This window comes from Drosophila serrata, unplaced genomic scaffold (genome assembly GCF_035046125.1).
Source record: "Drosophila serrata isolate PLE 108 unplaced genomic scaffold, ASM3504612v1 contig_100, whole genome shotgun sequence".
Classification (NCBI taxonomy): domain Eukaryota; kingdom Metazoa; phylum Arthropoda; class Insecta; order Diptera; family Drosophilidae; genus Drosophila; species Drosophila serrata.
In genome coordinates, this window is record NW_028256998.1 from 854,542 (window position 1) to 869,658 (window position 15,117).

At 38.5% G+C, this 15,117-nt stretch overlaps 3 protein-coding genes and 1 long non-coding RNA gene across 4 annotated transcripts; 2 read left to right on the forward strand and 2 right to left on the reverse strand.

Moving 5' to 3' along the window:
* The first annotated feature begins 4,127 nt into the window (after window positions 1-4,127).
* On the forward strand, window positions 4,128-4,784 carry LOC147644773 (uncharacterized). Its single transcript, XR_015273517.1, has 3 exons — window positions 4,128-4,228; window positions 4,346-4,587; window positions 4,657-4,784. It is a non-coding gene; the product is annotated as an uncharacterized LOC147644773 (long non-coding RNA).
* Window positions 4,785-6,025: 1,241 nt separating this feature from the next.
* On the forward strand, window positions 6,026-6,710 carry LOC110186041 (N-alpha-acetyltransferase 20). Its single transcript, XM_020955080.2, has one exon. It carries the CDS (start codon window positions 6,140-6,142, stop codon window positions 6,638-6,640), a length of 501 nt encoding a protein of 166 aa, XP_020810739.2. The 5' UTR covers window positions 6,026-6,139; the 3' UTR covers window positions 6,641-6,710.
* A 455-nt stretch (window positions 6,711-7,165) lies between these two features.
* Naa20B (N(alpha)-acetyltransferase 20 B) lies at window positions 7,166-7,975 on the reverse strand. The gene has a single exon (XM_020955059.2). It carries the CDS (start codon window positions 7,870-7,872, stop codon window positions 7,258-7,260), a length of 615 nt encoding a protein of 204 aa, XP_020810718.2. The 5' UTR covers window positions 7,873-7,975; the 3' UTR covers window positions 7,166-7,257.
* Window positions 7,976-8,077: 102 nt separating this feature from the next.
* On the reverse strand, window positions 8,078-13,840 carry l(2)k05911 (CLIP and Tryp_SPc domain-containing lethal (2) k05911). The gene is made up of 5 exons (XM_020954870.2): window positions 13,013-13,840; window positions 8,943-10,083; window positions 8,746-8,881; window positions 8,378-8,674; window positions 8,078-8,308 (listed from the first exon to the last, which is right to left on the reverse strand). The coding sequence occupies exons 1-5, from the start codon at window positions 13,368-13,370 to the stop codon at window positions 8,153-8,155; spliced, it is 2,088 nt and encodes a 695-aa protein (XP_020810529.2). The 5' UTR covers window positions 13,371-13,840; the 3' UTR covers window positions 8,078-8,152.
* Between the last annotated feature and the right edge of the window lie 1,277 nt (window positions 13,841-15,117).

The window sequence follows — 15,117 nt, forward strand, 5'->3', positions numbered from 1 at the left end:
CATTTAATCCCATAAATTAACCAAAACTATAGTTTATCCACATAGTATATGTATATAGATATTCAAAAGAAAACAAACACATACACAAGCGTAGGCATATATACATCGATTAGATACTATTTTTACCTATTTTAATGCTGCCAACATAAAACACAGCAAATTTATATGCCATTAAAAACAAAAGCAGAAGAAATCTTTTAGCAAGAAAATAAAACAAAATGTGATAAACTAATCATAAAAAGAAAACGAAAGCAAGATCAGATAGGAAAACCGAAGCGGGAATACCCTTATAGCTTAAGATATCTATAAAGAAGAGTATAAATATTGATAAGAATATATAAACATTACTGTATCTAGTTCATAAAAGTTTTTAAAAAGTTAAAGATAAGAACGGATAATATTAAATGTATCTAGTAGAAGCATTTTTTAAAGAAGAACCACATAACATTTGCGAATTAGATTAAAAAGTTTTATTTTTTTCATTGGCTTAATTATTGTAAAATCAGCGCAAAAAATTTAACACTACAAATTTTGAAAATCAGAAATTTCACAGTTATAATAATAAATTTACTTTCTCAAAGTGTATACAAAGTATCTATTCAAATCAACGCCCACACCCCAAATCCCACCGACACGAGCCCGTGCAAAACTATTAACGTTTTTTTTCACTGTGAAATTGACCTTGAAATAAAAATCGCATAGCCTGAGGAAAAACTTTAATACATTGTATGATAAAAAAAATAAAAAGTGGCCCGGGTGAGGCCTCCGCAATCGCAATCAGGGAACTCATTCATCACTTTCTACGACTGCCGCCCGAGTGTGTGCAACTCGTTTTGCATTTGTCATTTCTTGTGGCTGCTGCGTTGATTGCATGACATGAGCACATCAGCCGGGCAACCGGGCAGCCCGATCCATGGCAGATCTGCCCATGGGATTGGCTTGGAACTCGCAGTTATTTATATTAATCTGGCCTGGGTCAACGTTGCAGAGTCGGCGCCCCCAACGATCGCGGGTGAAAGTTAAACGCCAGGCTCTGCTCCGACTTAAGCCCGTTGCACAATCGATGGCGCCCATATATCTCCTCCGCCGATAGTGGAATATGCAAAATGAGCATTTTTCTTTTAATATTATTTCTACCCTGGCCACATGTTGTCGTCATTCATCGTCTACTGAGACCAGCCAGACGCCCCGTGTTATGTTTTTCTTATTCCTAAGAGATTAAGTCGTTGGCAGTTGTGAAATATAGCCAGGATATCGATTTTGGCACACGAATAATTGGATTTAAAAACTAGTAATGAAAAAGTTTGATTTTAGCGAAGGAGAGAGAAGAAAGTATATAGAAATAAAAGATTTTCAGTTCGATTTGTACATATCTCAAGTATTCTATTAATTGCAGAGTATTTTTCCCAACTTCCTCTTGGAAATTATCCGTGAATCATAGCTAAAAAACGATCCAAATCAATCCCATGGCTGACATTAAGTCAAAAATTGGTGGTGTTGACTTGTCACTTGGGTGTGGCTTCATTTCCATTGCCATATCGGTTCGGGAATCTTCCTTTAATTTTAATTCCCTTTTTGACATTCAAATTTCATGGTCAACTGAGAGCTTCGCTTGAACTTCAGGCCACCGATCTGTTTGCGAAGTTTAAAAATGCAAGAATGTGTAAAAATAAATAAACTCACACCTGATTTACGTAATCAACAAAGGCGAAGACACAGAGACACAGCCGACAATGAAGTGTGAAAATAATTGTCGTTGGAAAAAATCAAAGTCATGTTCAGTAATGCATCAAAATGCGAAAAATAATTTCAACTTAATAAAAGTTCACACGAAAATAAACACAGACTTGAACAATATTTATTTCAAGTTCGGGCATTAAAATGTACAACGTATATAACTTGTTGATATTGATCTTCGTTAATTGTTTTTCAAAACTAAAGCTGCATTTATATTTATCATAAAGTGATATTGTGAATTATAAAATTTTTAAAACATTTTGACTCTCGCAAATTTGTCAATTTCTTTTAAGACTTTGACCCAATTTCCTCAATATATTTTTCTCATATTTTCGGCTGAAGAAAATTTATGCGCTACACATCAACGTCAACAAAAAGAAATGCAAAATAAATAAAGTGAAAACCCCAAACATCTTAACCTGAAAAATACGACAAACATAAAAACACAAATGCATTTGATGCCAAATTCTTGACTTTTTGTTTTGAAAGGTTCTTGGGGAATTTGTTCTATATGAAGTGCGTGGCTTTGAGAGAAACTTCCGGTGAATGCCGACAGTCGTTCGAATTCCGAAACACGTGTGCCAAATGCTTCTAGACAGAACTTAAAGACTGCTCCTCCTCCTCGCTGGGGGTAAGACATAAAACTGTGCAACCGAGCAAAATGTTTGTGAAAAATACGAAATTTAATTAATTAAATGGCCTGACAATGTTGATCAGGAAACTGAGGGGAAGGGACCACGAACACCGAAAGTGTCGCCTGCCAAAAAGCGCGTGCACCATTTGGGACTGGCCAAAAGAGCTTTGGGTGTGGGCGCGTAGGCGTGGGCCATAGCCGATGGCCTTCAAAAACTCATGTGTGAGCCTTAATTGTAGAAGAGATCATAAAGATGTTGAGCGATATATGTACATACATATATGTAAGTATATTTTATATATACAACATACACATATGCACATACAACTGTTTTATTTATTCTCCGACTCGTGTTAAGAGTTTTCCCGGATTCAGTTGTTTTTCTTTTTATTAGTTTTCGTTTTTGGGTTTACTCTTTTAAAAATATTGATGATAAGTTGTGGTAGGAAAAATTAGCAGCTGCTGTCGTCCCTACTAGGTATTTTTAGGTATTACGATCAGTTTTGTAAATTAGCAAAATTCGACATTTCGATGTAATGATATAGGGAAGCTGTAAATCATTTTTTAAAGGTCCAATATATTCAAATTTTAATTAAGCCCTTATATCTTAGAGAAATAAATTAATAACATGAAAGTAAATTTGTTTATTTGTCATAAAAACTGTTTCTTTGAAAGGTAAATTTGTTATGAAGAAATTGGTATTGTAAAGTAGGAAACCATACTTTAAAAGAAAAAAAATATATATGGCAACAATATTTAGAAACTATATAATTTAAATATATTATTTGTGTGGGGAGTATTTTTTGAGCTTTCTACTTTACTTAATTATTCTATTTTTTAACTGTTCCAAATTCAAACAAAAAAGGTTTAAGTTTTGAAAAGTTCGAAATGTTGCAGCAATTTAAACGCAATCTGACAGTCGACTATATTAATTTTGTAAATTACATGAATTGCCCTTAAATAATATGATTATTAACTTACCCAGAACTCATGTTAGCCGGTTATTATGAATTTCAAGTTCAACTTTAATACACTTTTGCACACCGCCTACACACACAGCCGCCTGTCGGAAGAAATCGCGCTCTTTCAATTTTTATTTTGTCGTAGGCGTTGGTTATTGCCAAATCGCACGCAAGTTCTACGAAAAGATTTTGCAAACGACGCCTATGCACACAGAAGCACTGGAAAATTTATGGAAAATTGAAAGAAAATTATGAATATTAAGTCGGGAATTATTTATTTTTTTGCACAGAATATCACGCGTTCTTATATAATTTTTCGGAACGGGCACGAACACAAGCAATCCATTTGGAAATAGTTTTCCTCATTTATATAGTATATAGACTATAGTATATAATATTTAAATAATATTCGCACAGATTCGGGATGATCACTCTATTTGAAAATTGTAAGGTTTTGGCCCTTTTTTCACCAATGCTCTGTTGAGAATTTTGTAAGTTTCTATTTATAAAACGCGGCACAACGCATTGCTCACTTTTGCCAGAGGAAAATACTCGTATCTATATCTATATATCCGTATATATAGACAGCCCAGCTAGATAGATGGTATAGATATATCTATGTGTTAGTTTCTAGTTGAAAATTTCTTTATTTCGGATGGTTTTCTCGTTTGCAACGCGTTCAAGTTAGCAGCCCAAGTCGCACTGAATTCGCACACGAATTTTCTCGGCCGAAAAGCCGAAAAATACATTTCACATTTCGAAATGAATTTTCCTGCTTGTTCTTCTTGGTCTTTGGTACATATTCTATTCGACCATCGGTCACGTCTGTGTCTACATCAGTGGGCCTGTGGTGGTCCCCCGTTCGAGTGTGTGCGTACTTTCGAGCGTGTGTAAAGTGCGTCTGCTTGGAAAATTCGGTTCTATGAATTTTTGAGTTTATTTAAAAGAAATCTAGAAATTGGGCAAGTCTTCGGTCGTTTTTACTTATTGTTCTCCTCTCTTCCCGTGTCAGAACAATTCACACAGTTTGGCCTAATGCGCAATGCACTTATGATTGTTTAACCACATTAAATCAATTATTGGCACTCGGATACTTTCACGCTGGACGGGTTCAACACGTCCCGATGATGTGCACCAGGCAAAGTGTTTAGCAATCAACAGGCAACATTAAACTTCTGGTTCTATTTACTTAGATACTTGGCATTCCAAAAAGATTTTATGAGTGCTTTAAATGCTTTGAAATTATAATGATGGGTAATTGATTATAGATATTAGATCTTGATATTTTATTTTTAATACGAAATTTATGCCTGGTATCTATAGCTGACGCAAGCATATATTTATATACTTGATGAATATCACCAGACGAGCTGATTTAGCCATGTCCGCGCGAAATTTCAAAATTTTACGCCCACTGTGGACCTCGTAAATAAATGGAAATGTATAACAAATTTATAACCTTGAATTCTGTACGAAAAAAGGCAATTGGGACTGGGCGTGACACTATCCTTTTAATTGTAAAAGTATGTAAATATCTAACAATTGCATTAAGTTTCAATTATACTTAGGTTAATTTTTAAATAAACTTTAATAAAATATTACTATTAAACATTGTCTGGTAATCAGAAGCTTTAAAATAAAAGCATTATAATAGTAAACTCAAATCTCTAATCTAATAATTTAATTTGTATTATATGTATTATATTTATATATTTAATTTTAAGATTACTCATTAATTTAATATTATGTTTAACACTTTCCATGAACTTTGTCAATAATATATGCAATGTTTTCAAATTTTCTTGGAACATATACATATATTCTATTCTAAAAGATGTGAATGATTTCATTCTGTTGTTCTGGTCTCTCTTTGTCGGCGAATGAGATGATAAATCATTATAAATCACACATGCTTGAAAAATAAATAATAGGAAAAGACCGCTAAACAAACATCCAGTGCAGATATGTGTATATATATACAGATGTGTAAATATCTTTTATATATGTAGATATTCGCTTAAAACAAGGCGCAAGTCTCGAGCGCAGGGATATAAGCGAATAGACAAATGTTGTGGGAATTAGCAAATCATTCATCTTCAGGCCGGAGAGCAGACAAATTTTTGTATTTAGATCTGTGAACTTACACTTGGTTGTACAGAGACGACCATTCAAGATCTAAATCTTTCTGACTGGACCACCTGTCCAGGAGCAAGGAGATCACAACACTGTGGGATGATGCTTCCGAATATAAATAGATTGTTAGCTCTTTACCGGCACAATTAGTATATATATAAATATTTACACATATGTACACAAAATATATATATGTAGACAAATATCGGTTTGTACTTTTATTTATTTTTGTGCAAAATGCGCCATTAAATTGTATAAATAGATCTTTGAAACGCGCACAGGCCGCTGAGTCAATGAGTGCCTCGAACATTAACCTCATTAGAAAATCAAAAGATATATATTGTGATTCCCCTGTGTGCAGAGTTTCTCAGCTGTCCGGCTTAATTCTATTTTATTTAAGAACGGTCTTTAAGCCATTGTCAAATGAAATAAATAAATTAAACAGCATTCAACCTTTTACAGTCCAGATAAGATAAAGAGAAACCTATTCCAATTCCTATCATTTTAAAGCAAAAGCAGACAAAATTTGCTGAGATTTTTTATCCAAAAGAGTACTTTTACTTTAGCCAAACTTGTCACATAATAAACATTTTACACCCTATATAAGTAGTGCTGTAAATCTCCGCTCTTTTCGAAATTTATTGTTAATAAATTAAATTATTTTTACTAAATTATGACGAGCCTGCGAGAAATGCGATTTGATGATTTGTTTAAATTCAATTCGTTGGTCTTCGATGCCCTAACCGAGGTGTATAGTTTGACATTCTTTGTGGAGCACCTCCTGGAGTTTCCAGGACTTTCCCAGATCGCCGTGGCTCCAGGTCCCGAGGGCAGACGTATGGGCTATATCTTTGGGAAGAAAGAGAACCTTAGCAAAAAGTGGGGCTCGCAGGGTCATATTTCCGCGCTGACTGTGTCCGCGGAGTATCGACGTCTTAGTGTGGCCACCACCTTGATGAACTACTTCTACAAGGCTCTGGATCTCAGAGGTGCTTCCTGCATCAACCTTTTTATGCGATGCACTAACCTGGTCGCTTATCATCTATACTGTTCCCTGGGTTATGTACATCAGCGAACTGTGTTGGATTACTATCCGGAGCCGGAGAATGCTTTCGAAATGAGAAAGTACATACGACGGCCAATGGAGGTTCAAGCACCAACGGCAATTAGGTAATGAGCAGGACTTCCCAGATACGCAGCATCTGTATTTGAAATAAATTTCAGCTTCAGCTAATTAAAAAAAATCAATTGAGGTAGTTTTTAACGACGGACAGATTTCCGTTGACGCACGAGGGCGAACTATAGATACGGATACACATACACAGTGCAGATACTTTTGCCAAACGCATTTATGTTCCGTCTCCTTGCCAAGCGAATTTCCATTGCAAATTCGCGTTTGGAGACGGTCAAGGCCCTTGTTGTTGTGCTTTCTATTAGCAACATATTTCAAAGCAAACAAATTTATATATATATTGATATATATATAGAAATATAATGGTGTAGCATGTGTCTGAAAACACGCGCAATGATTTTTGCTTTTTCGCCATTTTACGCAACTTGAAACGGACAGAATTGAAAAATTCTGGTTCAATGTTGTCATATAAACAAATCTTGTTTCCATATGTTCTCTGACATATATTTTTTAGTTTTCATCTTTGTCTTTTGGGAGGTTTCCCAATATTTTTTCTAAACGCTCGAGTGCAATGAACTTTTTCTGAAATTTTTATTCATGTCTGCGATATGATTTTAGCTGCGATGGGTAACTAGGGTAATGGAAATATTAACATTAGTTTATTGCGTGTCACCCATGAAAATATGCCTTATTCCCACCACATAGAGCATCAGAAGATTGAAAATCATATTGCCAAAGCTGTAGAACTTGTTCCTCGTAATACCATTCAGGGATCTTCGTTCCACATCACTTGATAAAGGCAGTCGCATATCGTAGCCATGATCATTGGCATAGTACTGAGGCAACCAGCGATACTTCACATATCCCAGAGTCTCGTAAAGACAAATAGCACTGACGTTCTTCTGACGCACAAAGAGATCCACATAAGGGTCTTTAAAGGTATCTAGCAATTTCCTTATAATCTCCATTAAACCAGAGCCTAGACCCAATCTCCGGTACTCATGGGCCACGGCCAAGGCAGAAATGTGTCCGTGGCTAGCAATCTTTTCTTTTCCTTCACCAATGATGTGTGTCTCTTTAGAGTCCATTATTCGGGTGCCCAGGATGAAACCCATAAGGCGGTCATCAGGTGCCACTGCCGAGAGGACCAGATCGGGATATTCCAATATCTTGGGGAGAAGAAACGGCAGTGAGTACACTTCCACCAATGGATCGAGTACAATATGGTTAAACTTGAACATATCTTCGAGTTGGAAAAGTCTAGGTGTCGTCATTTTGCACAAGGATTTGTGTTGTGCTTAGAAATAATTATGAAGTATAATAATCAACGAGCTGGGACTACTTTGTTGTCTTTTATATATTTCTTTTTATTATATGTTCTTTTGTAATGAAATGTAAACATGAAACACAAGCCCCTAAAACTATCACCACAAAGAATAATTCAAACTTGCACTGGCATTCATGGCATACGTTCAGGCGTTTCTTTAAAAGTTGATTGGCTTTATTATTATATCTCATTGCATATCACGTCTTAGACTAACCGCAATTCTATATTTACTTAATATTCTTGTAAACCCAAGGCAGCAGGGATGTGACACGTGTATATACGCCAGGATATTGTCCTTTGCCACAGCCAATGCCCCAGGATACAATGCCCACTTGGGTATAACGTCCGCCGTCATTGATGATCATGGGACCACCAGAGTCACCCTGAAAGCATAGGATATATGTATTTGAACTGGAAAATAACATATATTCGACTGAAGGATTCACACTTACACTGCAGGAATCCTTGGCAGCTTGTCCTGCGCAGATCATGGACTCTATGATGCCACCTGGCGCTGCTCTTCCATATTTCCTGGCGCACTCTGCGTTAGCCCAAATGGGTATATCTACCTTCTGCAGGATCGATGGCTGTGGTCCATTCTCCCGGAGGCTGCCCCATCCTGCCACAGTGGCCACCTGACCGCTGTAAGAACGTGACTGCTGCGAGGGCGAGGTGGGAAGGCAAATGGGCTGGATCTCTCTGGTGAAGGACACAGGCTCGCTCAACGTAAGTATGGCAATGTCATTGTGCTGGGAAAATATTATTAAAGTAAAGAATTAGAGCAAAATATATCTAAGAAAAAAGATATTTGTTAACTTACTAACGTGCTGAACTCAAATCCCTTGTGACGCACTAAACGCTTTATTCTCCGGGAAACGTGCTGCACCTCAAAGTCTGTCCGGATATTGTAGTCGCCCAGGTGGGCCGTCAGAGCCGCCACATCCCACGAGGTCATGCTGAAAAATATACAAAAATAAAAGCTCCTTTAAGGAAGCATCGATCCTCCTCGATCCTTACCGTGCCACACAATGAGCTGCAGTGAGAATATGACTGTTGGTGATGAGACTGCCTCCGCAGAATTGCTTGCCCGACTTAAAAAGCACTGCTATCCAGGGGAACTCATGAGGACTGGCATTGATGCCACCCACAATCCTCTCCTGGTCGGGAGACACCGGATTCTTGTTGCCACATTGCAGTGGCAAACCCTCTGGACTGCTGCCACTCACCGGGCGTCGTGTGGTCGTCGTTGTTGTTGGTGCCGCGGTTGGATAGCTTGGGTAGCTGGGACGCTTGGTGGTAATGGGACTGGGACGCGGAGTGGTGCGTTTCGTGCTTGGAACTCCACCGGTGGTCGGGTGCGTTGGATAATGATGATTTGGGGGATGTGTGGGCAACGGTGGAGGCCAGCCGCCGGTGGTGGGTGGATGGGTGGGCAACGGTGGCGGCCACTGGGCCACTCCGCCCGCAAAGGAACCGAAGGGCCATTGGTAAGGATTAATTGGAGTGGCTGGCTGAACAGGCACCGGGTGCTCCGCTTCCGCTTCCTCTTCCTCTGGTTGGACTTCGGGATCGGGACTCAGCTCTGGAGCATTACCTTCGATGGTGTTGACGTCCTGAAAATCCGGCATATCTTCTACGCTATTTGCATTATCAATGGGATCTTCAGGTTGGGGAGCATCCGCGGGCTGCTCATTGTCCTGTTCTTCCCCTGCATTTGAGTCCACCTTATCTGCATCATCAGCAGACACCAGAGGTTTCTCAGTGGTCGTTGTTGTCGTGCTGCTGGGAAGTGGAAACACTCCAAAGGAATTGGCATCGATATCCGTGCAGCAAATTCCATTATTGACTCTTCCCAGCTGGTCAAAGAAGTTGCAAAGATTTCCGTTCAGACCGATGCCTCCAGCGTTTGATGGCCACTGGCGCAGGGTGACGAAGGTCAGCTGACGAGCTACCCGATAGTACTGGCGACATCCATCAATCCGAACACAAACACCAGCCTGTCCACGGACCGTGAGGCACTTGGAGCCCTCCAGGGGAGCCCAGCCTCCGGGACCACCAGGGAGACCAGAGCCACCTAGACCCGCTTGCCACAGCAAAAGATTGGGGTCGAAAAAGAACTGACGACGCTGCCGACTAAGACTGACCAAAGGGGGGGAGTCTGCAAATTGAAAGAAAATTATTATTAAAATTATACATTTTGCATGATACTGAAAGGATACAAATTTTGATACAAATTTTTCAAAATATATCTTCTTGAAATTTGTCTTCCCAAAATATCTTTCCAATACCTGAAGCTGGGACAGAAGATACTTGAAAAATGTTTGCAAACCAAAAATACTTATGTATATATGTAGGTCACAGATTTTATACGCTTATTCCGGAAATTACAAAAAACGCTTTTAATTGTCTGTCATAACTCCAGATCTTCAGAATCTGTATCGCACTTGAATGAACACTTTTGGACGCGTTTCAGAGAGCCGGGTTCGTTAACCCCTAGAAAGATTTGAGCTACATACGAAATTGTCTAGCCAAAACTATGGTACTTTACAACCCATTTTTGAGCCAAATCTTTTGCGGTATTGACAAAGCACCTACAAAAATATACATATGCATATGGGATATAGAAAGACCAAGCCAATATTTACACAACATTCGTTCACGTTTCGAGTTTCGGGTCCACGCTTCTCACCCAGCTGAGAGTGATTACTCAATATTTTGACATTTTTTTGTTGTTGTTGGTGTAGCCCAGAATATTGACAATAAACTTAAGCTTTTTCCATACTGAATGACAATTGCTGTGCCATTTTTTGTTGCGCCAGAGATGCTTAAGTTGTTGCCCCCCCAGCGAGGCAACTTTCTACTGTCAATTGTCATATATTTGTCATGTCCATTGGCAGCTTCTTAAAATTGGTCTAGGCCTTTGTTTAGGTCGCGGGCTCTATTTGGTTTCCCTTATGTGGTTGTTCTTGCTATTTAGCATGAATTTGCCATAACTTTAATTTATTAAACATGCCTCTCGCTGCTCTTGGTCCAAAAATATACAAAGTTCGAGTTTCGAGATTCGCCTAAATGAGCTATTTCGATCGTTTATTCTCCTTTGTGCCGATTAATTTAAACGAGCTTCTTGTCAACGTATGGCCTTTATGGTTTCTATTAGGTGTAAATTTTATTGATACTAATTCCTATATAATGTCCATTTGAATGGGTAAACCTCTGGAGCTGCAGAGTCTCACAAATCAGCACGTGGTTTTTACTCGTAATGATGAATACGTTCAGGGCGTGACAGGAATTTATAATTATTTTCAGTACATTTTACAAAGTATGCCTAAACCCCAGCGCAAAAATGTTAATCCTCTTCTGACTCATTCCAATATTTCAGTGGAATAATATTACTCATTTGCCCCAAATAATGTCATTTGTTTTGCTTATGGGCTATAACTTTAATTCTTTTTAAATTGTTATGACAAGCTGTCACCCAAAAAAACAAAATAAAATAAATAAGCTTTGATTGATCGATGATCCCGATTTCGACACACTTAATACGCTTTTGAATTGGTTACATTTTCAAGAGATGAAACATAAAGTCTTTTGTATTTTATATTTACTTTATTTAAAGGATAATTTTAATTTTTCCTGGAAATTCGTATTGTCCTCGGAACACCCATCAAGTAAAGAAGAAACCCTTGAAGATATACTAAAGATACACTAAACGTTTACGAGGAATCAGGGGCAAGTGGCAAGTTCAAGGTCTTTCGACCGTTACAGGCTGTCTACTACTAGGAGTGCTGGCAAAAATAAACCTGAATTCCTGCACAAAATCACTGCAAACTTGACTTGGAGGAGGTCTACTTTATAACCGCTCTTAAATTTTATGTGACCAGCAGTCATATAAACGATATTTATCGTGGCTCCCAATCCAAAAGCTGTTAACAACCGTTCAACAAAATGTAAATAAAAATTAATTTTTAATGAATATTGCATGTTGTTAAATCGCTTAAGGTGTCAGCTTATTACCTGGTATACGTTTATAGCCCAATCTGTGAGCCATCCCAAATTAATAGGCTTATGTCGTCGCCCCCGAAAAGACATCGAGCCCAGATCACGCCTCCCTCCATCAAAAGTGTTGTCTAATTGTCTAATTGTTGGTCGTAAATAACAGAACGAATTGGCGGGTACATTGACAGGCGACATAGCACGAGCAATCAAGTTTGATCCGAAAGTTCAAGCACAAGAATCTTTCTGTAACTGATCCAAAAAGGGCCAAAAAGGGCCAAAAGAGGCCTATACACCTATCATCGGATACTATTTCGCATTTCCCCCCCTGTTGCCATATACGATTTATAGACTTTTGAAGGTCAAACAAGTAATGGTACGTGCGTGCTTTGCATAAATCAAACAGAATCAGAAAATTCTCTTTCTGAAGTCGTTGAACTTGCGATTATATTAATGACGTATATTTTAAACAAACTATTGATAGTGCTAAGGAGGTATAGGATTAAGTTATTCACAATAATCAGTGGTTGATTGTAAAGTTATTTCAACATCTTTAAAGTCTAAGGATATATTATGTCTTAAGGATACCTTTTCGATCTCTTAATTATATTCGATATATTAGTGAAACCCAGACCAATGTAGAAGTCCTAAAGATATACATCCCGACAGTTAAGGAATTTAGAGGTTATTCAGCATTTAAAAAAGATACATCTGATATCTAATCTATAATCCTTCCTGATGAGTAATGCCAATAGAACCATAAAGTCTATATTAATTTATTATTTTTCAAGTTGCAAAGGCAAATATTATAAAGCAGGGGTTCTTTATACTTGGTTCCTGACTACTTTTCGAACTTATGTACATATATCTTCGATCACAAAGAAATAAGAAAACATTTCATTGATTATCACAAAAAATATTTAAAGGTGAATGTCCCAAGTTCCTACTTAGATTTCTTCAACTCAATGACTTTTTAAGAAGATGCAACAATTTTATACATTTATAAAGAATAATGAACATGGCCAAAAAAGTAAGGATATTTTATGGAGTTGAATAGGTAAACTCAAATCCTTTAATATATCACCAATACTCACCCTTTGCCACTTCATCGATAATTTTCTCTTCAGTGACATTAGCTGCACCAAATTCTGCTCCCTGCGCCGTCTTTATATCACCATGGTGCAACACAGGATCTCCTGCCACGCCGTCCGTTGGGGATGGGAGATCTGCTCCAGAGATTGTTTTAAAATGCAACAAATGCACACAAAGTAATAAAACTCTAAAAAATGCAAACATTCTTGCTGCGATTGTTGTTATCTTCCCAATTTGTTTTCGTTTTGAACTGGGCAAACCATATATAAATTGGCTGCTATATAGTATTAAGAACCGACACCACGAACACGCCTTGTCGATATAGCTTTTTCGAATGCCAGGCACGTTGCCCGATGGCATTCACCTGACCACGACGACGAAGTTCTCGGACTGGGACTTGCTCCTAAGCTCTCCTCTAGGTTCCCGGTTCTCGGTTCTCGGTGCTCGATTCTCGATACTCGATGCGTTAGACGGACAGGACCGTCCGTTGGGTTGTGAGGTCCGATCGCTTCTGAGCCAAGAGCGGATCTGGGCTTCGGTTAACAGCTACGCTTCCAGACAGCAAACAGAGACCGAAGAAGCAGCGACGCGGCAGAAATGTTGACGCCGAAGAAGCCGCCGAATTGTCAATTATGAACGCGGTTTCTTTCTCCGGCTCACTTTTGGCCAAGTTATTGGGCCGCCTTCTATTGCTCACGCGACGACAAAACTACCGCTAAACTAGTTCTAGGCAACGCCTTCATGGCCAGTGCCCACCAGGCAGCCGGCGGCGAGTTGTCCTCTTCGATCCCGAACCCGAATCCGATCCCAAACACGCACCAAGCCAGACTGAATCTAGGCAACAGCCGTGGCCCCCTGGAAGTTGTTTGTGCGACTGTAAACTACTTAATAAAAGAAAAATCCAGCTGCGGTTGCATCTTTTGCATCTACAGCAGCTCGATTTGCCATTGTTAAGCACTTGGAGAAATTGTTGGAAGTCCTCTTTTAAGGCCGAATTAGAAAAGCAACACAAAATTAGATTTCGTTTTTATTTTATATTAATTCTTGTATTTATATAAGTATTTTTCATAAATTAAATATGGTTCTGGGTTTTTTATCCTTGCACTCTATTAAATATATTTTAGCTTAAGAATTGAGACTCAGTTTCTCAAGCTTACACCTTACCTTTACATATTTTCTCTGCATGACCAGATTAAATTTCCATTTAAATTCCTTGGTGCATATTGCATTGGGTGCTTCATTTCCACTTGGCCACCAGAAGTAGACCCGTCTCTGAGTTCTTGAATTGCCGCTTCTACTTCCCCAGTCCAAGTTTAGTAGATGCAAATGTGTTTGCTAAATAATATGGAAACTTTACGACGATCTTAGCGATCATTGAACTTGAATGCCAAGGAGCATCATACAGGATTCAATTAAAACCAAATTCAACTTGAACATTAATCAGGATTCTGTGGCAATAGCACTGTCATTCCAGAAATCGGACGGCGCCTTGGGTGTTAAAATCCAAAATTAAATCAATTGTTCTCCCAGAATTAGCAAGATCTTTGGAATAAGATCACTCGATCTCCGTCTCAGTTGTTGATGGATGGAGAGGCGAGTGCCTGGACCATTTATTATATTTCAATATTTTGCCAACTAATTGTCTGTAATTGGGTGCTTTGGGGCATATATTGGCCCGTTTGACTGATCGACAAGTGGGAGTGTTGAGAATTGTGTTTAAGCAGCACTCAAAAGCCATTGAAAAAGATGCGTTTCGAATGAGTTTTGAATTGTTAGAAATTTTAGAGGGCCAATTGAAAGTTCTTGCCTGAGAATTGCGTCTCTCTGTGGCCAATGAACTCTCCTATATCATCTATGTATAAATGATATATGTAATTGTCATAGTTAAGACTCACCACATCCTTATCCATTTCGTCATTGCTTTATTCCTTTCAGTGTGGAGGTGACTTCAATTTGGCTATTCATTGTATCATCGAAGTGAGCTTCTTTTTGGATATCCAGATGTTTTGCCTTGGTTAGGTGACGTTTTTAAGGTCGAAGGGCACTAACTATCATTATCGATGTAAACACCACGGAGGACACGGAAACAATGAGGTCAGGGCGACTG